This window comes from Pipistrellus kuhlii, unplaced genomic scaffold (assembly GCF_014108245.1).
Source record: "Pipistrellus kuhlii isolate mPipKuh1 unplaced genomic scaffold, mPipKuh1.p scaffold_m20_p_38, whole genome shotgun sequence".
In the NCBI taxonomy this organism is placed as follows: domain Eukaryota; kingdom Metazoa; phylum Chordata; class Mammalia; order Chiroptera; family Vespertilionidae; genus Pipistrellus; species Pipistrellus kuhlii.
Window position 1 is genome coordinate 2,177,330 of NW_023425538.1, and position 24,735 is coordinate 2,202,064.

Sequence of the window (24,735 nt, forward strand, 5' to 3'; positions counted from 1 at the left end):
AGCCACTGTGGAGAACAGTATGAAGTTTCCTCAAAAAACTAAAAAATGGAACTCACATTTGACCCAGTAATCCCACTTCTAGGACTATATCTCAAGAAACTATAAACACCAATCAGAAAGGATATATGGACCCCTATGTTCATAGCAGCAAAATTTACCATAGCTAAGATTTGGAAACAGCCTAAATGCCCACCAGCAGATGAGTGGATTAGAAAACTATGGTAAATCTGCACAATGGAATAAAGAAAGAATCCTTACAATTTAAAGCAGTATGGATGGATCTGGAGAGCATTATGTTAAGTGAAATAAGCCAGGCAATGAAAGAAAAATACCACATGATCTCACTCATTTATGGAAAAATAAAGAACATTATAACTGGATGAACAAAAAGATAGATACAGAGGCAGTAAAGCACTGAACAGACTGTCAAATTACAGCAGGAAGGCTACGGAGTGTTGAGGAGGAGGAGGGAGAGATCAACCAAAGGACTTGTATGCATGCATATAAGCACAACCAATGGACACAAGACACTGGGGGTGGATGGGATGAGGGCATGCAACAAGGGGTAGGGGAGGATGGGAGAAGGTAAATGTGGGGGGGAAAGATATATGTACTATTATATATCATAGGCACATTAAACAAAAAAAAAGAAAAGAAAAAATAAAGTTAGACTAAATCATCTCAGCAGTGATATATGGGGGCCTCATCACCTATTTTTGTATTTTTTAGCCTAGACAAGAACTTGATTGTTGCTTACAAAGTAAATAATACTGGGGTTGCTCCCAAGCCAAGGCTTCTTGATCCCTTTAAAGACTAGGGTCAGCAAGGGCCCAGGCAAGTCAGGAAGTAGAGGTGCTCACTGACTGGTCTCTGGTCCTCTTAGGGCTGGTGCTGTGTGCTCCATCCTTGTGGGTGCAGGGACCTATGATCAGTTTGAGATCTGGACACGAAGAAAAGCGAGAGTTGGCAGGGACCCTTCTCCTGAGTGGAGACCGGAGCCTTCACTATGGCTTTCAGGCAGAGCCCGTTCTTACTGTGATGCCTCCAGGGCAGTTCTGCTGGGCAGTGCTTCTCTTTCACAAGTCAACAAACACAAATTTTACATATCCTCTGCTGCACTTTAAAGTAAGAGTAAGTTAAATCCTAATTCTGTAGGAAAGTTTCTAAGGGAGAAAATTAAGCCTACTACTTTGGTATAGATTGATGGATGCTAAGGTTTTTAAAAATAAATATAGGAAATAAAATAAAATAAATACATACAGGTGGTAACCATATTCCAGTGTTCGTGTGAAACAAGTGTCACCTAAACCTGAAATTTTTTCCAAGAGCCACGTGGAAGGATGAAAAACTGTTCTATATGCAACCATTGCCCCCCAAACGTGCCTCAGACCTGCATAAGCACAGAACTCACCATGGACATGTTCGGCCCTTGTCCTGAACACTGTCTCAGATCTCTGCGGTTCTTGCTTTGGAGGGGTCATGTCTACATAGGGAGCTGGGCTCAGCCTTCCACTGAGAGGCTCTGGAGTCTCAAAGGATGATAACAATTAATTTATTGTGTCTTCTGTTAATCTCATATCTCTTACTTGTTTTGACAATAAAATTCCTTACTACTTTCAAAAACAAACAAATATATTTAAATTTTTTTGAACATTTACAGCATCTTGGTTCCTTTGGAAAAACACTGGTAAACTATTTTAATAATTATTTCATGGTCTGTAAATGAAATACTGATGAACATTGAGTATTTCTCTAGGCTCACACTCTGTTGCATGAATTCCTGTTAGAAAACCCTGAAATCAGATTTTTTTTTTTTTTTTTTTTGGTAAGAAAAATCTAAAGTAAATTTATGCTTCGTCCATCAAAGAGATATTGAGTGATGAGTTGTGTATTTAAAGAATAAAATGAAATGAAATGAAATGAAATAAATAAAATAAAATAAAATAAAATAAAAGCCTTCTTATTCTGCCTGTCCAGCCCTTCACTTGGAAAGAAAGCGCTAACCTCCTCTCATCCCATTCGTCAGCACCACGGACAGCACCACAGAAAGGAAAGCTTTTGCAGACTTGGTTGTCGAGGACAGTATTAGAACAGAACTGACTGCTTTGAAGATATCAGATCAGTCATGGATGAACAAAAACCGAGATATGAATAGTAGAGAACAGGAAAAAAAAGAGAGAGAGAGAGAAGAGAGGAAAAGAGAGGAGAGGAGAGAGGAGAGGGAGGAGAGGAGAGGAGAGGAGAGGAGAGGAGAGGAGAGGAGAGGAGAGGAGAGGAGAGGAGAGGGGAGGGGAGGGGAGGGGAGGGGAGGGGAGGGGAGGGGAGGGGAGGGAGGGAAGGAGAGGAGAGGGGAGGGAAGAGGGGAAGGGAAGGGAAGTGAGGAGAAATGGGAAGCGATGGCTTTAAGTTCTAGGAATGTCTTCCTGTTTTTGAGATATGTCTTATCTCCTGGGCGATTTGGATTGAGGAAGATTGAGAAAAATGGGATCAGAAAAGTTCCCAGGACACTTCAAAGATTTCTTGAGGAACAATGACTGCTGACTGATGGGTGGAGGAAAGCACCCATCAGAAAACTCTACTTCCCACTACAATATGTCATATCTTAGTAGCTGAGACATCACTAATGGCACCACGAGCACAAAAGATAAAGTTGAATGGAATACTCCATGGAAAGTGGACTGAGTTGACCAATATCATCAAAGACAGGGCAATTATTTTGAGTTTGTTTAGCAGGGCCACCAGGTAGAGTTGGCTAGGTTATTCCAATCAGATGACCACCAGCCAAGGGGAAAGTACATATGAAATCTAACTCATATTCTGCTGACCAAGCCAAGGGCCCCAGGATAGTTTTCATCCACTTAGTGCAAGAATTACCTAATTCCCTAAAATATGATGAGGTCCTAGGATCCATAAACAAAATGCAGAAGGGACCAAAATGAAGACAGAAAAAATGAAAGGAAAAGATTGTGCCTCATCAAAACTCAAGAGTTTATAAGTAGTGTTTGGGGGGGAGAATTTTATTCCAGAGTGAAATGAAACCCAGAAGAAAGGCTGAACAGTGCCGTTAGCAATATGTTGCCACTTCAAGGCTCCTGGATGTTAGGTTGGAGGAAGACTAAGGAAAGAAGCATTTCAGTTAAGAAGGTTGGAGTTGAAGAAGAAGCTGTGGCAATGGACATGGTGAGAGATCATGTGATTGATGCCCAAGGTAGTCCTTGTGGAGAAAGAGGCTATTTCCAGAAGACTTTCTTAAATCTGCCGTAGTCTATTTTTATGAATAATCTCTCCTAAGTATGTCTCTTAAATTATTCTCCAGACTTGCTAAGAGGCTGGTTATCAGAGCCCTTAAAATAGTCATTCTGACATCTAGGCAGGAACTCAAAGAAGCTGAGAAAGGAGGGTGCATGCTATTGACGCAGAGTAACAATTCTAAAGAAAACGGTAGATATGAACCTGGCTGGTTTTCAGATATGAAAACCACGAAGCAGTGGCTGCTATACATCTCCTGAGGCTGCCTGTTAAAATAGAATTGTGGGTTGCATCTTTATGTCTGTTTCAGCATCTATGTCGGCCATGTATGAGGCAGTATTTTGTCTCTTTAGTGCACATATTAGGAGAAGTTTATACTCAGTTCACTTCATGAGCACCAGGCCCTGGTTTTGATGATGAGATGCTGGACTTGTGTCCCAGGCTTGTTCCTGTAATTGCCTTACATCTGAAAATTCCTTAGAAAGTGGTCTGTGTTTTGGGTATGTGTGAAGCGTAACTGTCTCTGGGACCTGATGGTGGAGCAGTAGCTAGTCTCTTAGGATGATTTCTATGAACCACAAGTCAACATACCCATGCTCTAGTATAGTCTCCTCCACATTATTATGGCTGTCTCTCTGTCTTTCTGTCTCACCTTTGAACACTAGGATGTGAAGGGAGTGGCAATGCATGGCTTCTAGAGTTAGGTCCTATCATACCTTGCACCTTCTGCTTGGGCCTTTTCAAGGAATCACTATGGCAGCCATGAAACTTAAGTGAGCTGATGAGGTCTAAAACAGCTATGAAGGTTGTGTGAAGAGAAAGAACCAACCAGCCCCCAGCTCTTTCATCCAACTCATGTGAAGTGTGAGACATGGGGAAAGCACCCATCAGAAAACTCAACTTCCTGCTACAATCCAATTAAGGCCACAAAATACACTACCCACATGAGTGCAGGACACCTGCAAACCTGGGAGGCATAATAATGAGTTATTGTTTTACAACAACGTATGTTGGAGAGGTTTGTTATTCTGCAACCATTCTGTGGGCCATCACAACAGTGTCAGGTCACTGCATCATGTGTATAAATTTCCTTGTTTTAACAACAATTTTATCCTCCCTGATCTATCAATACAATCAGAACCGTTCATTACCAAACATGTCCACGTTTCTGCCCACATAACTTTAAAAAATCTTGCAATTGTTTGAGTACAAGAAAAAAGAGATTCTTTGAGGTAAATCTTTTTGGTTTTCCAACTACTTCTGGGATGAAAACTTTTTAAGTGCTGGCCTTGTCATTTTCTTTATTCTCCCCAGTGCAGCTCACACAGGGCCAGGCACAGTGATAATATATATTCAACATCCTTGGAATAAAAGAAAATTTAAGAAATCTCACCTGATTGCTCTCCAAATACAAAGTTCCTTCCCCAACTACCAATAGCTTTGTGGCTTGAGCCAGATATCTAATATCTTGGTTTAGTTGACTGAAATTGGGGAAGGATTTTGCTTTAGAGTGTCCAGAGTGTCTGACATATCCTAAGTACTACATAAGGATATTGTCACCAATGTCTTCTCAGACATCTCATGACCCTATCACTCCTTGTGTCTGAGAAATATTTATCCTCTTTGATTCCTTGACCTCTCCCTCAGTACTCTCATGCCCCTCTTAATGTTGAGCACTTAACATTTTTTCTCTTTCCCCCTCAGAAACATCAAGCAACTCTTTTTTAAGTTCTCAGAAGTTTAATGACCAAGTGTGGGGGAAGGGTGAGAACCCATGTTGTTAGCGAGCTCTGGCAATCACAGCATCTCTTAGGTGGAGGGATCTCCTTGACAATGGGAATTCTGGTCACATCCTTCTCTACTGGACAATCACGGAAGTCAGGGAGACATCTCTCCACACCTGGATCATCTTCACAGTATTTGGTGGGAGTCGATGGGAAAATGTGTAACATTGACGGCCATTTATCTTTATCTGGAAGGGAAAATGTATCATAAATACAGTATGCCACCAAACAAACTTACCATCTTTCTTCCTATTTCTGCCCCATAAACACACCATCCACCCAGAAACTTTCCGTCACACTTCAAAAGCCAGTAGACTTGCTTCATTTTATAACCTACATTTTGCGACTATTTCAGACAGTTGTTTACTCTATTTTCTGTGATTCCCTTATTCCTCCATTGAAGAGCTACCACTTTCTGTTGCATTGTCTATGTCGGCCAGGCCTTCCCTCTAGCTTAGAAGATTTTCAAGTGCCATGAACTGTGTCTCATAAATCCTGAGTGTCTGTATCCTTCCTTTCTTTTTTTTAAATCCTCACCTGAGGATATTTATTTCCATTGCTTTTTAGACAGAGTGGAAGGGGAGGGAGGGAGAGAGAGAGAGAAACATCAATGTGAGAGAGACACATCAGAGCCAAATATCATACTTGCAACCCAGGTATGTGCCCTTTACTGTAACTGAACCCAGGATCCTGTAGTCTGAGGGCTGACACTCTATCCACTGAGCCAAAATGGCTAGGGCTTCAGTATTCCTAAAGAGGTAGAGTTGTATATATGATTTTAAATGAGGATAATTTAAATCAGCTTACAAGCATATGAAAAGATACCTGGCTTCAATCATAATAAGATGTGAATATTTTGCTTCTCCATTTAGAAAAGTCAGAATTTTTAAATATACACTTCATTACCATGCCTATGGAAGAAAGTCAACTTTTTAAGGTCTTAGTTTTTCAAATTTAAATTGCACACTCTTTTCCAATCAGCTGTTCCATTTCTCTGAATTTGTCCTTTCATATTCGCATTGAGAGGTTGATAATAACAAAAATGTTATATAGAATGCAGCTTCATTCATGAAAGCAAAATATGGAAACCACCCAAATATGCATGAATAAGGGTCAAGTTAAATCGTTCTGAGAATACTTCTATTGGAATATTAGGTGAACATTAAATAATGTGAAAACATCACAAGCAGAATGATTTCTCTAACATACATTTTTTGTAATTATTTTTTATTATATAGTTTTTAAATTCTCACCTGAGGATATTTTTTTCATTAATTTTTAAGAGAGTTGGAAGAGAGAGGGAAAGACAGAGAGAAACCCATCGATGGTTGTCTCCTGCATGAGTCTTGACCAGGGCCTGTACAGGAAGCAGCCTGCAATCTAGATATGTGCTCATGACCCAATAAAATCAGGACCCTTCAGTCTGCTGGCTGATGCTCTATCCACTTAGACAAACCAGCGAGAGCAGTAGTCGGCAAACTCATAAGTCAACAGAGCCAAATATCAACAGTACAATGATTGAAATTTCTTTTGAGAGCCAAATTTTTAAACTTAAACTTTTTCTAATGTCACTTCTTCAAAATAGATTTGCCCAGACCGTGGTATTTTGTGGAAGGGGCAAAAGAGCCGCATGTGGCTCACGAGCCAGTTTGCCATCCACAGAGCTAGAGCATCTAACATACTTTTTTTTTTTTTTTTACAACAAATAAACACTTGTCCTCAATGTGTGATTACTAGAAATACTTGTAACATCATTTATTTAAAAGGAAACAAAAGCATATACAGATACATGATGATAGATGATAGATAAATAGATAGAGAGATAGAGAGATAGATAAGTAGATAATAGAGTTGTACAAGCATATAGTATTTCAATAAAGAGCACAAAAGGACTAGTAATTGTTGCTCTGGAGAGAGGGACTGGATTTAGGAATGTAAAAACACTCAATTGTAAACTAATTATAATTACTTATGTGCATATTTTAACAATCTCCTACATGAAAACTGAAAGAATGAGAGCACACATGGCTGCAAGTGAAAATGGAGGAAATTTTCCATGATGGAGAATAAGGCATGTGTGCTGATTTTGCCCTGAGCATGGCAGTACAAGCAGAGGGTGCTCTGTGATGAGAGGGGCAGGAGATGAACCACAAGTGACTCTGAGGGCCAGGCCAGGGAGAGCTGTGTGCTCCTCTGACAGCCCGTACAGCCCATGTAGTGGATGCTCCTGGGTACACTCACCTGGTACTCATTTTGAAGCACCGAGATGCACAGCTCAAATGGTTGGCCATCCACAAAAGGCATACCCTCGTATTTCTCCTCTGATTTCCAGTCCCCAAACTGACGGCTGTTCATCACCACACAGTTGCCAAAGTACACTCGGAAAGAGAAGGCAATGTCTGAGTCCTCTTGAGTTCCAGTGTGGAAATCCACCTGCAGTTCTGGTCTCATGCTGAAGGCAAAGCACAAAGCATGTGGAGCAGGACCCTTCTTCATAGGGCCCACTTTTCACACACACACACACACACACACACACACACACACACACACCCTTCCCAACTCCTGCTGGGGGAAGGAAGGCCTTCCTGGGTGACACTGCAGTATGTGTCCCAGTGGGGTGCTTCAGCTTGTCCTGCCCTGGCTGGAGAGATGCCTCAACTCTTAGCCCAGGTCTCACACCGAGCAGCAGTCACTGGCCTGGGGTTACTTTTCATGCCCTGGAAATACTGCTGTGTCCTTTGATGACAAACCTCAATTCCAATGCCTGAGTGACCCCAGCCCCCAGACTTCAACACTTACCCACAGACATGCACCTGTAGGTTTTAATCCTGGCACCAGATGGGTCTCCAGGAAATGCAACTGTATTTGCTATCATTATGCTAATTACACATCTCAGTGTCACTCATGCATGAACCTCACTTCGTTTTCCCACTATAGGCCACACAGTACTCACCTGAAAGACACGGCAGGTGTCCCTTTGATTGTCACTGAAGAACCAATGTTTAAGGATGTAAGTTTTGTGTATGGGACCTGCCATGGGAGAAGAGAGTGGATGAGAGGGACAAAGCCAGGTGTGGTCTCCCCTCCTACAACACCCAGTGGCAAAGCAGGATAAACATCAAAGGACAAACTCTGAGGGCCCCCTTCTCCCCCCCTCATCACAGTCAGGACCCTGTGTCCGTGAAGAAATGAGAGAATTGTCATTGAAAGCAAGCTTTCAAGAACCAGGCTTCCTGGATTCTAATTAGGCCTCTCACTAGCAGTGAGACTGTAGATCAATTACCTGAATTCTCCTTGCCTTTGTCTCCTCAGTAGAAGGAGGATTATCAGAAATTCCTACTTCAGAGGGAGCTCTCAGTAACACATGAGCTAGTAGATGTAAAACCTTTAACCTGATCACTAGTATGTATGGGGTCTAAACAGGGGTGACCTAGCAGAAGGGAAGGGCCCTTTCTGAAGTACCACCCTCTGATCATTTTCCATCTGAAACTGTAGAGACAAGACAAAACTATAACAATATAAATAGTCACGTCGATGAAAAACATTTGTTAAAGGAGAGGGCAATGAGAATGGAAAAAGGAGACGCCTGTGTGTGGGCTATATATGCCTCAGAATTTTCAAGGACGTGCATGTTCTTTCAGGAACGTGCACAAGTCACTGAGGACACAGCCAGTACTGCACACAGGGTCGGGGGCAGTAACTGAAGAAAACAATGAAAGAAACCTACACATTGTCCATTGGTATCTACTGTTAGCTTTGTCTGGACTGAGGCTGATTTTGTTCCTTCCATCTTCAGGTGATCCATTCCCTGAAACCAAGTCCCACAACCACCTTCCCCAGAGAGCCAGGTCACATTTTGTTGTTGTTGTTGTTAGGACAAAGGAAGGACTGGCGTGGGGAGGAGACCTGAGGCAGGAGCAGGGGTCACCATGTGCTGACCTAGACAGGAGATCCCCTGCCCCACAGTCTGAGTTCACCTCCCCCAGGTTTCTTGAGAAGAGGCATCTGAGGACTGACTCATTCTGCTCTCATTAGTGCTCAGGGAGGAGTCCTGGGAAACCCACACTCCCCAAGACTCCAGTTCTGCCCACCAGGAGCCACAATGATACACACAGAAAGACATACCGTTACTTAACAGTCACTACCATGTAGGGGAGAACACTCACATGCAGACACAGCTACAAACATCCACACTTCAACACACAGTCACAAATTATCACACACAGAGAGAATCACACAAAGTCACATTGAGACATGGGACTCACCATATCACATACCTGCCAACATTCCCTACTGGCATGCACAGTTACTCAACCTATGCCCCAGCTGCATCTCTCTCTCTCTCTCTCTCTCTCTCTCTCTCTCTCTCTCTCTCTCTCTCTCTCACACACACACACACACACACACACACACACACACACGATACTCCACCAGTCATGAACACAAATGTACAATCTCACCCTTGCACCACACACACAGTCCTTCATCCCAGTCAGCTGTCTATTTCCCACACAAAGTCACAGTGTCTCAACAGAGTTCACACTCAGTCAGACACCATCAAATGCTGGCATTGGATTACACTGGCCCAGGGTCAACACAAGATTCCCCATCAGGATTCCATCATCATATGCCCAGGGTCTCTCTTCCACACATTCACAACTGCTAAATGCCCCAAATATTTTCATCTTAAACTATCTTGCACTCTTTCCTCCTTCCTTTATGGGACCTGGGATCACTAAAGTCTGTGTCATTTCTACTCACCTGTACCACTGCCATTGTTGTGTCTTCTGTTGAACAGCTCTTCGTAACTGTGTCTAGTTGTGTGTGTGAGCTCTGTGAGCAGCAGATTATAAATAATTCCTGGAAGCCCCACCCTCTGGATTCATTCCAGTTTCTAAGCCTCTTCTAGAAAGATTTCCAGCATGAAAAGGGGTGGAGTATCACAAATAGAATCAATCACTACATGTGTGGAAGTTCTTGTCTTTAGATTGACTAAGGAAATGAAACCAAATATAAGATACAAATACCTAATGGAAAAACAGTTTTAGCCTTTAAGCTTCACCCCCATGGTCAACTTCCAACATACATCAATCAACATGGGACATTAAAATGAAAAATTGTTTATAATAATAAAACTTAATAAGTTATAATTTAATCATGATAAGCTTTTCAATAAATTAATGTATTTTCCGGAGAATAAGACGACTTTTGAAACGGGAAAAAAAAGTCAGCCGAAAATCGGAGGTCATCTTATACGCCAAGTATATCCCGAAAAACATCTCGATATGCCGCTAAATGAATTTTTAACTGTAAAATTAGAGGGTCGTGTTATATGCCGGAAAATACGGTATGGCTCATTTAGTTAACAGCACATTTAAAAGTCATTTTAGCCCTAACCGTTTTTGGCTCAGTCAATAAAGCGTCGGCCTGCAGACTAAAGGGTTCCAGGTTCGTTTCCGGTCAAGAGCATGTACCTTGGTTGCAGGTACATCCCCAATGTGGAGTGTGCAGGAGGCAGTTGATTGATGTTTCTCTCTCATCAATGTTTCAAACTCTCTATCCCTCTCTCTTCCTCTCTGTAAAAAATCAATAAAATACATATTAAAAAAGTTTAGTCAATTAACAACTAAAATACATCTATATAGAGGTACCCCTCCCTATGCTTTCCAGAACTTACAGTTTAATCCCTCCTTCTTAAATATAGAAAACTTCAGTGGCTTGGATATTTCAGCATTTAGGCCAAGAGATTGACTAGGACTAGATTTGGGAGTAGATGTCACAGGACAAAATCTCCTAAAGAGGTTTGGTCTGAGACTTTAGCCCCTCCAAGGACATTGCCACGCCACCATGGTGCAAAAGGAGGCAGGATATAAGGAAACATGTGGCTGGGTAGAACGGGTTAAATGTTCTGTATGTGCCCTAAATAAGGGAGACTGTTATGCTTGCGTGCCAGGAAGGCTAGAGGGCCAAGTGGTCCCATTTCCATTCAGATGAACCTCAGACAGTAACGGGACAGAATGTGTGCTTGCCCTGTATCAGGAGGAAACCATGTGGGGAAATGCTTCCTGTAAGACTCTCTCCATATTGTTCCCATCCAACAGAGGTAAAGAACAAGGGTCCCCTAAAACAATCCAGCCGGCAACTTCTGACATAAACTACACCTTCTCAAGGGGGGGGTGGAGGGACAGTACTCAGACTTTAGGGGAAATTTATCTGGATGCATAAATGGCCGAGTATCCTCAAAGCCAATCATTCTGCACAGTTGATACTTTGTGCTGATGTCTGCTGGTGATGCGGCGGGGGGCCATTACCTGTGACGTTGCCCAGCAATTAGACTGGAATGTGCACTATCCCTTTCACTTTGGCATATTGTAAACCTTTATTGTAAACCTTTTTCAATGGACAGACAGACTAAGAAGAGAGAGAATCCAGGGGCTCCTTTGATCCCCATATTTACACTGATCCCATTGGGGTTCCAGGAGGAGTGCCAAAAGAGTTTAAAGCTAGAAATCAGATTGCTGCCGGGTTTGAATCTGTCCTATTCTGACGGCCCACTCTAAACAAGAACAGAGGTTGGGTTAATTATATTTACTACAACCAACAAAGGATTGTTAACTATTCACAAGATGCAGTTAAAGGAATAGATGAACAACTAGATGCCAGTAGTAGGATATCTTGAGAGAATAGGTTGGCCTTGGATATAATTCTGGCAGAAAAAGGAGGAGTATGGATAATGTTGGGGGGCCAGTGTGGTACATTCATCTCTGACAACACAGCTCCAAACGGAACCATCACTAAGGCCCTACGGGGATTAACAACTCTAACTAATGAGTTAGCTGAAAATCCTGGAATTGAGGATCCTTTCTCCTATTTACTAGAGCAGTGGTCAGCAAACTCATTAGTCAAGAGAGCCAAATATCAATAGTACAATGACTGAAATTTCTTCTGAGAGCCAATTTTTTAAACTTAAACTTCTTCTGCCAAAACCGGTTTGGCTCAGTGGTAGAGCATCAGTCTGCAGACTGAAAGGTCCCAGGTTCGATTCCGGTCAAGGGCATGTACATTGGTTACAGGCACATCCCCGGTAGGGGGTGTGCAAGAGGCAGCTGGTTGATGTTTCTCTCTCATTGACCTTTCTAGCTCTCTATCTCTCTTCCTTCTTCTCTGTAAAAAATCAATAAAATATATTTTTAAAAAAAAAAACTCTTATAATGCTACTTCTTCAAAACAGACTCGCCCAGGTCATGGTATTTTGTGGAAGAGACACACTACAGGGGCCAAAGTGCCACATGTGGCTCATGAGCCCCAATTTGCCGACCATGGTACTAGAGCAATGGTTCAGAAAATGGAAAAGAATAATGGTATCTATACTCACCTCTTTGATGACCATGTTAGAAGTTACAGTAATGGGATGTATGAAGGATCATATTTAAAGGTTAATTGAAACCACATTGACCAAACAGCAAAATAATCTCCTTCTCCTAGACACCTCAGAGCATGAAAGTCAATGAATGTAGCCGAGTTTGAAGAAAAGAATTAAATAAGAAAAGGGGGACAAAGTTGGAGGAATCACAATACCAGATATCAAGCTGTATGACTCTTCTCAAAACTGCCTGGTCCTGGCACAACAACAGATATATAGACCAATGGAACAGAAGTGAGAACCCAGAAATTGACCCCAGCCAGTATGCTCAATTAATAATTGACAAAGGAGGCAATAGCATCCAATGGAGTCAAGACAGTCTCTTCAATAAGTGGTGCTGGGAAATGTGGTCAGATACATGCAAACAAATGAAACTAGATCACCAACTTACACCATACACAAAAATGAACTCAAATGGGTAAAGGACTTAAGCATAAGACAGGAAACAATAAAAGTCTTAGAAGAACCCATAGGAAGCAAAACATCAGATATAACTTGTAGTAATATCTTTTACCAATACAGCACCTAGAGCAATAGAAACTAAGGAGAAAATAAACAAATGGGACTACACAAAAATAAAAGGCTTATGTACAGAAAAAGAAACCATCAGCAAAACAACTAAAAAGCCCACGCATGGAAGAACATATATGCCAATGTTATTACCGATAAGGGTTTAATCTCCAACATTCACAGGGAACTCATACAACTTAACAAAAGGAAGATAAACAATCCAATAAAAAAAAAAATGGGCAAAGAACCTAAACAGACATTTTTAGTAAGTGGACATACAATAGGCCAAGAGGCATATGAAAAAAAAATGCTCAATGTCACTAATCATCCAAGAGATGCAAATCAAAACAACAATGAGGTACCACCTCACACCTCTTGGAATGGCTAACATCAACAAATCAACAAACAACAAGTGCTGGCAAAGATGAGGAGAAAATTGAGCCCTCATACACAGCTGGTAAGAAAGCAGACTGATACAGCCACTGTGGAAAACAGTATGGAGTTTCCTCAAAAAATTAAAAATGGGACTTCCATTTGACCCAGTAATCCCACTTCTATGAATATACCCCAAGAAATCAGAAACATCCATCAGAAAGGATATATGCACCCCTATGTTCATAGCAGCACAATTTACCATAGCTAAGATTTGGAAATACCCTAAGAGCCCCTCATCAGATGAGTGGATTAAAAAACAGTGGTACATCTACACAATGGAATACTACACTGCTGGAAAAAAAGAAGAAAAAAAGAAAGAAAAAAAGAAAGAAAGAACTCTTACCCTGGTCAGTTTGGCTCAATGGCTAGAGCATTGACCTGCAAACCTACGAGTCCCAGATGGATTCAAATCAAGGACATATGCCTGGGCTGTGGGATGCATCCCCAGAGGGGGCGTGCAAGAGGCAGCCAAACAGGCATTCTCTCTCCTCATTGATGTTTCTCTCTCTCCCTCTCCCTTCCTCTCTGAAAACAATAAAAATATTAAAAAAAAAAAAAAAAAAAAAAGAAAGAAAAAGAAAAAGAAAGAAAAAAGTGTTACCATTTGCAACAGCATGGATGAACCTGGAGAGCACTATGCTAAGCAAAACACACAACTTGCAGGAAGATAAATATTACATGATCTCACCCATTTGTGGAATATAATCAACTCCATAAACTGATGAAGAAAAATAGATCCAGATACTTAGAAGCATCAATCAGATCGTCAAGCCTCTGAGGGAAGGCAGAGGAGGGTGGGGGCCTGGGGTAAGTGATCAACCAGAGCACATGTGTCAAACACAAGGCCCGCGGGCCAAATCCATCCCGCCAGGCCTTGCAATGTGGCCCGCACCGCGCTGTCATCACTGCACTCCGCTGTGTTTCCATCACAATGACAGTTTATGACTGTTCAGTAAACCATTCGGCCCTCGATTTAGGCTGGATTTTAGATTTTGGCCCCTTCTCTGATTGAGTTTGACACCCCTAAACCAGAGGATTGTATGCATGCATGCATTTAAGCATAACAAATTGATACAGACTCTAGGAGGGCAAGGGCATGTGCTGGGGGCGGGAGTGGCTGGGGAGAGGTCAATGGGGGTGGGGGGTGTAAAGGAGTCATATATAATACTTTTAACAATAAATCATAAAATGTATGAAAGACAAAGAAAAGGGGGAATTGTGAGGATGAACAAGTCATCTTTTATGCCAAAGAAGGGAGTTTAAGCAACAACCATGTTGAAACCACAAAGGTCAACCCCTTCCTATTACCTTTAAATTAGCCGGTCACACAAGAATGTGAGCCTAAGCTCTGACCAATCAACAGTGAGGGATGCCTCAGAGATAAAACCATAATGTGTGCATGTTCCCAGACCCTGTGCGTGCTCACCCTCCTGCAGGAGTAAAGCTATTTGCCTGGCTGTGGGCGCCTGAGTATCCTTTGTGTTCTACCACCACGCTGGGTTTTGGGGCTTGCCTTCTTTCTTGCAATTTCAAGGAGAAGATTTTCAAATAAGATGAAAACCAAAATATTTGGATGTAGAGCCGTTTGTTTGGGGGATGTTTCTACTTCCAATAACACTACTGGGTTTTCACTATGGAGATCAGAGAAAATACCTTTGTGGCTCCAACACAGGGAGGGAAAAGTGGTCATAGTAATATATGCTCCAAGCTCTGTACTCCTTAACAAGGCCTACCCACAAGGGAAAGTATTTACGTTTATAACGGTTTCCTGCCTTTTCCTTAATCTTTCTTTCTTTCTATTCTTTCTTTCTTTTTCTAAGGATAATTGATGCGAAACATTACATTAGTTTCAGGACAGGGATTTTATCTAGTGTACACACTGTTGCATCCCCATGCCTTGCTTGTGGTCTATGCTTTAAAATGATTTTATGGCCTTGTGTTCTCTCTCCCTCTCCCAACACGGCGGCCTCAGATCAGTGCAGTATGTTTACCAGGAGAACCCAGCAACCCAGAGAGGTTGAAAGGTTTTGGTTATGCTGAGTTTGAGGACCTGATTCCTTGTTCAGTGCCCTGAGCCACAATGAAGAGTCTCCAGGTAACAAGAGAATTCAAATGGATGATGCTGATCAAGTCCAGGATAGAGAGGGGTGATCATTCTTTTGGATGAAATAGAATTTGGGATTCTGACGAAGCAGATACAGACTGGAGGGCCCGTCATGCCACAGACAGCTTTGATGACCACCCACCTAGAAGAGGTGATGATAGTTTTTGAGACAAGTATGGAGATTGAGATGGTTATTATTCAGACCAGTACCGTGATGGGTATCGGGACAGTTATCGTGAGCTAGGATATGGTTCGATATGGTGGCCTGGATCATTATGATGGCAGAGGCAGCAGAGACTATGACAGAGGCTTTGTCCCAGGATAGGAAGTGGCAGAAGAGCATTTGGCAGTGACTACCGAATGGATGATGACTACAGAGGAGGCGGGGCCGCTTTGAGGACAGATATGAGACCTGATGATCGATCATGGAGCTCAGGAGGTGGTTACTTTCCGGATGATTACAGGCATGATGACAAAAGTCCCCCCCAAAGGCCCAAACTGAATCTAAAGCCTTTGAGCACTCCTAAGGAAGATGATTTCTCTGCTGGTCCTTCCCAGTCCAGTCGAGCAGCCTCTATCTTTGCAGGGGCAAAACCTGTTGACACAGCTGTTGGACAAGGAGAAGTAGAGGAGTGGCTACAGAAGGAACAGGAGAGATTGCAGCATCAGCTGGATGAGCCACAACTAGAACAGCAGCCTCGAGAGAGACACCCAAGCTGGCAAAGTGAAGAAACTCAGGAACGGAATGGTCCAGGACAAGGAATTATCACAGACCAGCACCTCAGCCACATCTGGCAGAAATGCACGAAGGAAAGAGAGAAGTCTCTAGAAAATGAAAAACACTCAATAAGGAGGAAGACTTTCACTCTCCAACTTCTAAGCCTCCCAAGCCTGAACAGCCTCTAAAGGTAATGCCAGCCCCTCCACCAAAGGAGAATGCTTAGGTGAAGCCACGTTCTAACCCTCCTGCTTGATCTCAGAGCACAGACACAGAGCAGGAATCCCCTACAAGTGGTGGGGGAAAGTGGTTCCAGCTCAACCATCTGAGGAAGGACCAGCAAGAAAAGATGAAAATAAAATGATGGAGTGAGTGTCCCTAAAGGCCAAAGTGGGAGCTCCAACCATGGTCCAGGAGATGGAGGGAACAAAGACCACTGGAAGGAGTCAGAGAGGAAAGATGGCAAAAAGGATCAAGACTCCCTATCTTCAGCTGAGCCAAAAAAACCTGAAGAAAGTCCAGCCTCCTTCACTTCTGCAAGCAAGTATGCTGCTCTCTCTGTGGATGGTGAAGATGAAAGCGAGGGAGATTACACCGACTAGACCTCCACATCCTGTTTCCTCCGAGTCTCTCTCTACCCTGGAACATTCAAGAGCAAACCAAACCTCCAGGCAGACAAGACCAAATAAAACTCACATCTCCAGGGAAAAAATAACTAAATAAAAATAAAATAAAATAAAATAAAATAAAATGATGTTATGACCATTTGTTTAATATCTTTTCTTCCTTGTTTTTTTTTTTTTAAAGATGATGTAGCAATTCTCAGAAGTCAGCATTGATTTTTAGAACCTGATAAATCTCAGGTTAATATTATTTCAATATCTCCTTATGATTTTATGACTTAAAGAAGGAAGTAAATAGAAAAATACCTCAACTTATGTTTACCAGTAAATGTTTATTCAGCCTAAGGAAGTAAAAGTTCTTTTGAACACATGCTATGAATGTCTTAGTAGTTCTTTTTCTTAAATTTATTTTTTTAATTGATTTCAGAGGAAGGGAAGAGGAGAGAGAGACAGAAACATCAAAGATGAGAGAGAATCATTGATAGGCTTCCCCCTGCATACCTCCTACTGGGGTTTGAGCTGCAACCAGGCAAGTGCCCTTGGCCAGAATCAAACCTGGGACCCTTCAGTCTGCAGACTGATGCTCTATCCACTGAGCCAAATCAGCTAGGGCTATCTTAGTACTTCTTAATGTAAACTGTATTTAGCAGCTGTGCCAACCTTTGTTGTAATGCCAAGTCAAGAGGGATTGTTTTCAAATCACATTAAGAAATAATGTGTAATACACAAAGCTTTTGAACTAAATTATAAAATTATTGTGCAAGAGAAAAATTAGCAAAATACATAGGTAGAGAGGATTGCAGAATAAAGAATTCTGTCAACTGTGAAACTATGCTTACTATCATTAGTAAAGATATAAATTATAAACAATAACAGTGATGATGATTGCTTCATTTTCTAGAGAAGTTTCTAATATATTACGTGAGGATTAGGGTAAACAAATAAAAGGGGCCTGGCTGGCATGGCTCAGTGGTTGCCTGTGAAGGTGCAATTCCCAGTCAGGGCATATGCCCAGGTTGTGGATTCAATCCCCACTGTGGAGTGTGCAGCGGGCAGCCAATCCATGATTCTCTCTCATCATTGATGTTTCCATCTCTCTCTTCCTCTCCCTTTCCCTCTGAAATCAATAAAAATATATTTTTTAAAGAAATACAATGGAATCACTATAGTCAAGCTGCTACATTACAAACATAAAAACAAAGTGTCATGAGAACATGATTCTATTCTTGTTGTAATTAGCCTGGGAACATCATCTCTTGAACTTTCCATTCCTGCATTAATATGTAGATGTAAGCAAACCTCCAGACAACCATGTGATTAGCCCCTGAAGGACTAAGGAGAGAATGTTCAAGTATCCAGATCAACTAACAACCAGTCTTCAAAGCAATGCTCTTTTAAGAATTACCATCTCAGACCAATTTGTTTTATCCTCACCCTAGGATATTTCATTGATTTTAGAGATAGAGGAGGGAGGTAGGGAGAGAGAACAGCAGGGTAGAAGAAAAAAGGATGTGAGGAAGGTTGAAGAGACAGAGATGAACATGCATGTGAGAGAAAAGCATCAATAGGTTTCCTCTCATACACACCCTGACTGGGGATTCAACCTACAGCCTAAAATGTGCCATGACCTGGAATCAAATCAGCAACATTTTGGTGTCCAGGAGGATGCTCCAAGTAACCGAACCTCCTGGCCAGGGCAGGTCTGATTCTTTTCAAGAATATTTCTTTTACTATAAAAACTCATCTCTTTTTCATCTTCAGAACACTCTGGGTATTGCCTAGTTATGTTTCTCATCTGCAAACCCTCTGATTCTTGAATAAACGTTTATCACTTCTTTCTAGGCAAAGCCTTTTGAGTAGTTATTGGGTATTTTCATTTAAGGTGGGTGTGATAACCAGCATAGGCTTCTCAAGTAGAATTTTTGAAGAATCAATCAAAATTTAAGTGATCATATAGCTCACCTCATTTGAGGCAAAGAAAGTATGTGGAAAGCTAGGAGAAAATTACCGAAGTCAGGGAAATTTGTAGTAAGGCCTAGAGGACTACTTGCTGGATTGTAACTGAGGATGAGTAAAGAGAGAAATCAGAAAAAAAGTCTGACTTCATGTCTTGAACATCTGACTGGATGTAATTTACCTCCAGTGTAGAGAGGGGAACAAAAACATTTGGTGATCAGATAAAGAATTGTTTCATACGTTAATTTAAAATCTTAATCACATGCTACAAGTGCATTTTTTTTTTAATGTGACCAGAAAAAAAGATGGCAGTGAAGGAGATGGAAGTTACACTCACCTCATTCCAGGTCCCAACTGGAATTATAATTAAACTATAGAACAATTAACCTCAATAACCGACCAAGACTAGTCTTATGGGCAAGGATTTACAGAAGAAGCCACATCGACACTGGTAGGAAGTGGGGAGACTCTAATAGGGCTGGTCCTACACTCACATGCAACAGGAAAATCTGGGTGGATATCTCAGCTGCAGAGTTCTCCTCTGAAAACATGGAATCTCAACCCCACACTGGGTCCTTCATTGCAGAGCACCTGAACTGCAAAGAGGCACCCAAATACCACATGGCTGTGAAAATCAGCAGGGGTTCTATTGTATATATAAACCAGGAAGAGTCTGCTAGAAACTCAGGTGCCTCTTAAAGAGCCAGCACACAAAATCTCAGTCTCAGCCATTCACTCTAGGCTTCAGCACAGTCTTTCCAGGGTAGATGGGGTTGTGTGGCTCTGGGGAGAAAGCTGAAGGAACAGCCACCAGGGTCCCCATGCTGAGTCACTTTCCTGCACCACCCCCACACTACCTTCAAGCAACAGACAAAAAACTGCACTAGCCCCACACTCCCTGCAGAGCTCGCACTCTGCTGAGGAGTCTGTTGCCTGGGCCTGCAAAGACTTTCTAGAAGGGATCTTGAGGGAAAACTCACAGAGGGTCAGAGGCTGAACTGGAGGTCCATGAAGCAAAGTCCATTTCTACTCCCTCATACCACTCAACAGAGCAGCAGAGCCCTGCTTTCCATGGGCAGCAACACCCTGCCTCCTGCAGGCCAAAACGGTGGCCCCACAGGCCAGAGCAGCCATGGCCTACCCTGGAGAGCTAGAGCAGAGGGCCTGGGCCCCAACAGGCCAGAGCAGTGGAGCCCTGCCCCCTCAATGGAAGAACCACTAGCTTCATCTCACTCACTGCCAGCGACCTAGCCCTGCTTAGCTGTCACTCTGCAACACTGTCAGCAGCTGCAGCCAGCCTGGTCCTTGGTGCAGAAAAATCTCCAGAATATCCAGGCAGACTGAGGAAAACTGAGTTATCTGGCTTCTGGGCATTCTCATTTCTTTCTCATATGCCCAAAGGGCACTAGCATTACTGAGCAGAGTTATCCCGTCTCAGGGCCAAATCTTAGCCTGTTTGGGCCTGATGAACTCTGCTGGCCTCCCCCTGACTCCTCCCTGAGAGCCTGCCCAACCATAAAGATGTGCACAGGGCGAGTGGTGGCTGGTCAGGGTGTACCATGAGATTGTTGCTGAGTAGCCTCAGCACTGACTCTGGCACTGAGTTTAAATCTGGATTAATCTGATGAAAACCGCTGCCCCATGTTGTGAATCACTGGGAACCCACCTCACAGAACTAGCATATCACCAGAAGCTCATTCAGCGACTGAACCTAATAGGCCGGTTGCATGCAGAGGTGGTTCTTGGGAAGGCTTGGGTCTTTCTGACCTGCCCCGGGCTAGGTGCAGGTGGAAACTGGCCTGTACACAGCTTGGCCTCTCTGACACATACCCAGGCCCAGCAGAGGTAGCCACAAAAACTGTGGATTGTCTTGTAGACCCAAATAGGGAGCACAGACCTAACAGCAGTGCCTGGTATTAACTTGCAGTGGAGTCCCTCCCAAATAGCCCCAGACCCATTACAGCCAGTGGCAGGATTCAGACAACATCAGAGCATGCCCCAATTAGCTCCACAAGCAGCACACACAGAGAGAGGTCTCAGCAGACATCAGACCCCGTAAGGTTAAATTAGCTTTGTGGGGTCCAGCCCTGCACAGAAACTCCTAAAATGCAGTCAAAGTCTATCTTCATAGCCAGACGGGCAACATCCCAACAGGCCAATAGCAATCAAAACTCAACTACAAACCTGGCCTGTGTGGCTTAGTTGCCCCATGCTTCTGAAGGGGGCTAGTTTGATTCCCAATCAATACCCTTGGTTGGGTTGTGGGCTCAATACCCTGTGGGGGTCTGCTAGTCAATTGTTTTCTCTCTCCTTCTCCCTCTCTCTCCAAAAATTCAACTTAAAAAAAAACACACACATATTTTTGAGGGCTCCACTAGCCTTGGCCAGTGTCTTTCAGTGGTTAGAGCATGGGTCCGTACACCAAAGTGATTTTGGTATGATTCCTCGTCAAAGGCACATACCTAGGTTGCAGGTTCGCTCCTCGTCCCTGGTCTGGGTGCAGGAGGCTATCAGTCAATGGGTCTTTCTCACATTGATCTCTGTCTCTCATTCTCTGTCTCAGTCTCTGTCTCTATCTCCCTCTCTCTTTTCTCTCAGCCCCTCCCTCCCTTCCACTCTCTTTGAAAAAGCAATGATAAAATATTCTCAAATGAGGATTAAGAAAAACAAAACAACAAACAAAAACACAACTACAGTAAGAGGTTTCACATAACCTACCCAAAGTACATTCTTGGAGCACATAGTTCAGGTGATCAGGCAGTCTGTGCCACTAAGCCCCCATGTTCCTACTGCATAAGGCCACCATACTAAGTCTGGAAAACATAGCAGCTCTACCTAATGCACAGAAACAAATACATGCTCTAAATGAGTGAACAAGAGACATCCTCAGAGGAAAATAAAAACTAAATGAAAGAGAGGCAAGCAAGCTACCAATACATAGTTCAAAGCAATGGTTACAGGGATGCTCCAGAAATTTAGTGAGAACTTCAACAGGATGAAAATGGACATAGAGAGAAGGGAAAACAAGATGGCGGTCTAGGTAAGCACCTAAGCTGCCGCCTCACACAATTTCACAACAACCATTAAAAGACAGAATGGATATCATCCAAAACCACAGGAAAGCTGGCTGAGTGGAAAATAATACAACTAGAAAAAAGGAGAGAGGTTCATGGATCAGGAGAGCTGCAAAGCGCTGAGATAGGGAGATGCACGCAGATAGGAAGGGCAGCCGAGTGCCTGGCTGGTGGGAGGAGAAAGGAAGCTCCCAGCTACACTGAACTCCAGTTCTGACTGCACTGAACCCCAATCCCGGTTGAACCCCGTGGATCCAGGCTCATAGGGGTGGAGTCTGGACTGTAGAGAAAGGCACCCAGAGACTCAGAGACTGGAAGACTCAGGGGAGCCAGGAGCCACAGCGGGCACGACTAGAGGCGTGCTAGTGAGTGTGCGCAGAGAGGTCTTCAGCGGAAGGAGTCAGAAGCTCTTGACTGCACTGAATTCCAGTTCCGACTGCACTGAGCACTGAAACCCAGTTTCGGGTGAGCCCCTGGGGCACCCACGCTCTTACAAGGGGAATCTGGACTGTCAGGCAGAAATTCAGGGGATCCGTGGAAGGCTGAGATCTGAGGCACAAGGGCAGGGCTGACAGAAAGCCAAGACTGTCGGCTCAGCCCTGAGACTCTGCCCCATTCAAGTTAAGCTCAGAGGCTTTTATAATTTTGCAAGTCTGATCCTATAAGACTGTCTTCAATACAGAAGGTATCCCAACGTAGACACGGCTGCACACCGGCTAGGCAACAATACATCTTTCTTACACAGTAGCCTTCAATGTAGAAGCTATAAAAGAGCCATCGTTAGAGTTACAGCCTTCTAAGCAGCTGTGCTGGCTGGTCAGTAACAACTTTATACTACTCAGACAAAAGAGGTTTCTTTCCAAAGAGTGACATCAATCAGTTGGGTTTTGGAAGGGCACACTTGCACAGTGCATAGATTACTGTGTCCTTGCACCTGTGTATAGCATCTTAGCCTTGAACACTCTGATTAAGATTCCCACAATCAGAGTGGCCTTGAACATCTGGCATACTCTGAATAGGGCCTTCATGCTCGAATTGGCCTTGAGTAACTGGTGTACTCTGGACAGGGCCCCACTATTGATACCACCCATCCTGATGACAAATATTAATTAGGGTTTTGTAGGCACAAAGAAATTGCCAGCTTTTCTTACCATCCTAGTCACTTGAATCTCAGTTCTGTACATTTTCTTATTATTCTCGTAGTAGTGCTTAGCTTTCATACATAAGTTTCCTCCTTGCCTTTTGAAGCATCTTTTGGGTAAACGTCTTTCTCGGGTGCTTGGTCTTCAGCTTGTGAAATTCCTTTTATTAAGCATATATGGCACAGCAGAAACCTTCTACATCTCTTCTGCACCCTTCACGGTTCCAGTGAGAAAAGAGCCAACTTAAATTCTTGAGAAAAACAGGGCTTGTTAGAACCAAGTCCTAAGGGACTTTTCCAGATTGTTGATGTGGAAAGAAAATTCTATGCAAGCTGTCATGCACTGCTCATTTCTTCCTGTGAGTGTTGTTTGGTTTCATGTCAGTTTATTTAGTGCTTCTCTAAATATGAACTGAACATGAGCCCATGGCTACTTCTCAGTCATGGGCACCCCTGCCAGCCATCTTGTGCTTCTCTATCATTAAATTGTTGAGTGGGTCTTCTCTGAAAATTTGTATGTATTTTGAGGTGGACTATTTTTTGAGGGACCCTCAGAAGTGGAACTAAGGTTCCCCATTCAAAATCTATTGGTGCCTTGACTTTTAATACACAAAAAATCCAGTGGAACATTCTCATCTCTGTACCTTTTCTCCCTTTATATTTCACTAAAGGAAATGAAATGGAATCTGGGCTTATTCATTCTGCAGGTCCAGTTAAAACCAAGTTACACGCAGTTAAGTACTTTCCCAAACCTCCTTAATACATCTTTTGAAGTTTATTACTATGCTCCACATCACAGCATGAATCCTGCAACAAATTATTCTAAACCACTAATGCTTTGAAAATCTTACTTGCACAGCACAGACCCTTTAATACACAGGACAAGGCTCAGCCAGCTGAGCCACATCAGGCCAGGCCCTTTCTGATTATTTTTTACTAGTTGGGTCCCTCGGCCTGGCCTGCTGCCATCTAGCCAAACCAGCAGTCAGACATCTCCTGAGGGGTGCAGTAGTGCCTGAAGCAGCAGGTGGCCAGGGAGGAGCCTGAGCCTGGGCAGGCTGTGCACCACTCCCATTCATCCCGCACACTCAGCCCGGCCCCGCTGCCCCTACCTCTGCCGCTCAGGAGGCTCACTGCACTCTGCTGCGGTCTATGCGGGCAGTCCTAGAATGATACCAGTGCACCCATAACTGAGAAGTAGCCATGGGCTCATGTTCAGTCAGTTCTGTTGCGGGTCCGATCCTGGTCCTGGTCCGGATGCGGGTAGTCTGTGCAGGGGAGTTTCTGCGGGAGAGGCTGGCACTGCCGCAGCTGTGCTCGCCAGCCATTTTTTAGCCCAGCATCTGGCGCTCATTGATCAGCAGAGCAGAGCTCCTGCTGTGGGAATGCACTAACCATGAGGGGGCAGCTTCTGCGGTTCAGCATCTGCCCCCTGGTGGTCAGTGCGCATCATAGCTACTGGTCAAATTGTCCTTAGGGTCTTATATACATAGACTGGAGTTCTGGTACATGAAATTCATGCATGGGTATGTGTCCCTCAGCCCAGCCTGCACAACTCTCCAATCTGAGACCTCCCTCTTCAATCCAGGACTGCTAGTTCCCAACTACTCACCTGCCTGATTACCCCTAACCACTTCTGCCTGCCAGCCTGATCATCCCCTAACTACTCCCCTGCCAGCCTGATGGACACCTGACTACTCCCCTGACTACTCCCTAAC

At 43.3% G+C, this 24,735-nt stretch overlaps 1 protein-coding gene and 1 pseudogene across 1 annotated transcript; one reads left to right on the plus strand and one right to left on the minus strand.

The window, feature by feature from the left end:
* Window positions 1-5,062: 5,062 nt before the first annotated feature.
* Window positions 5,063-9,824, minus strand: LOC118702226 (galectin-10-like). The gene is made up of 4 exons (XM_036407982.2): window positions 9,795-9,824; window positions 7,987-8,063; window positions 7,275-7,485; window positions 5,063-5,221 (listed from the first exon to the last, which is right to left on the minus strand). The coding sequence occupies exons 1-4, from the start codon at window positions 9,807-9,809 to the stop codon at window positions 5,108-5,110; spliced, it is 417 nt and encodes a 138-aa protein (XP_036263875.2). The 5' UTR covers window positions 9,810-9,824; the 3' UTR covers window positions 5,063-5,107.
* Window positions 9,825-13,390: 3,566 nt separating this feature from the next.
* Window positions 13,391-16,928, plus strand: LOC118702252 (annotated as a pseudogene).
* The last annotated feature ends 7,807 nt before the right edge of the window (window positions 16,929-24,735 follow it).

Excerpts from the sequence above, each read along its gene's own strand:
- LOC118702226 (XM_036407982.2), bottom strand. Across the intron at positions 7,486-7,986 it reads ACACCTGCCGTGTCTTTCAG|CATGAGACCAGAACTGCAGG; the intron begins GTGAGTACTGTG and ends CTTTGCCTTCAG. Across the intron at positions 5,222-7,274 it reads TGCTTCAAAATGAGTACCAG|ATAAAGATAAATGGCCGTCA; the intron begins GTGAGTGTACCC and ends TTTCCCTTCCAG.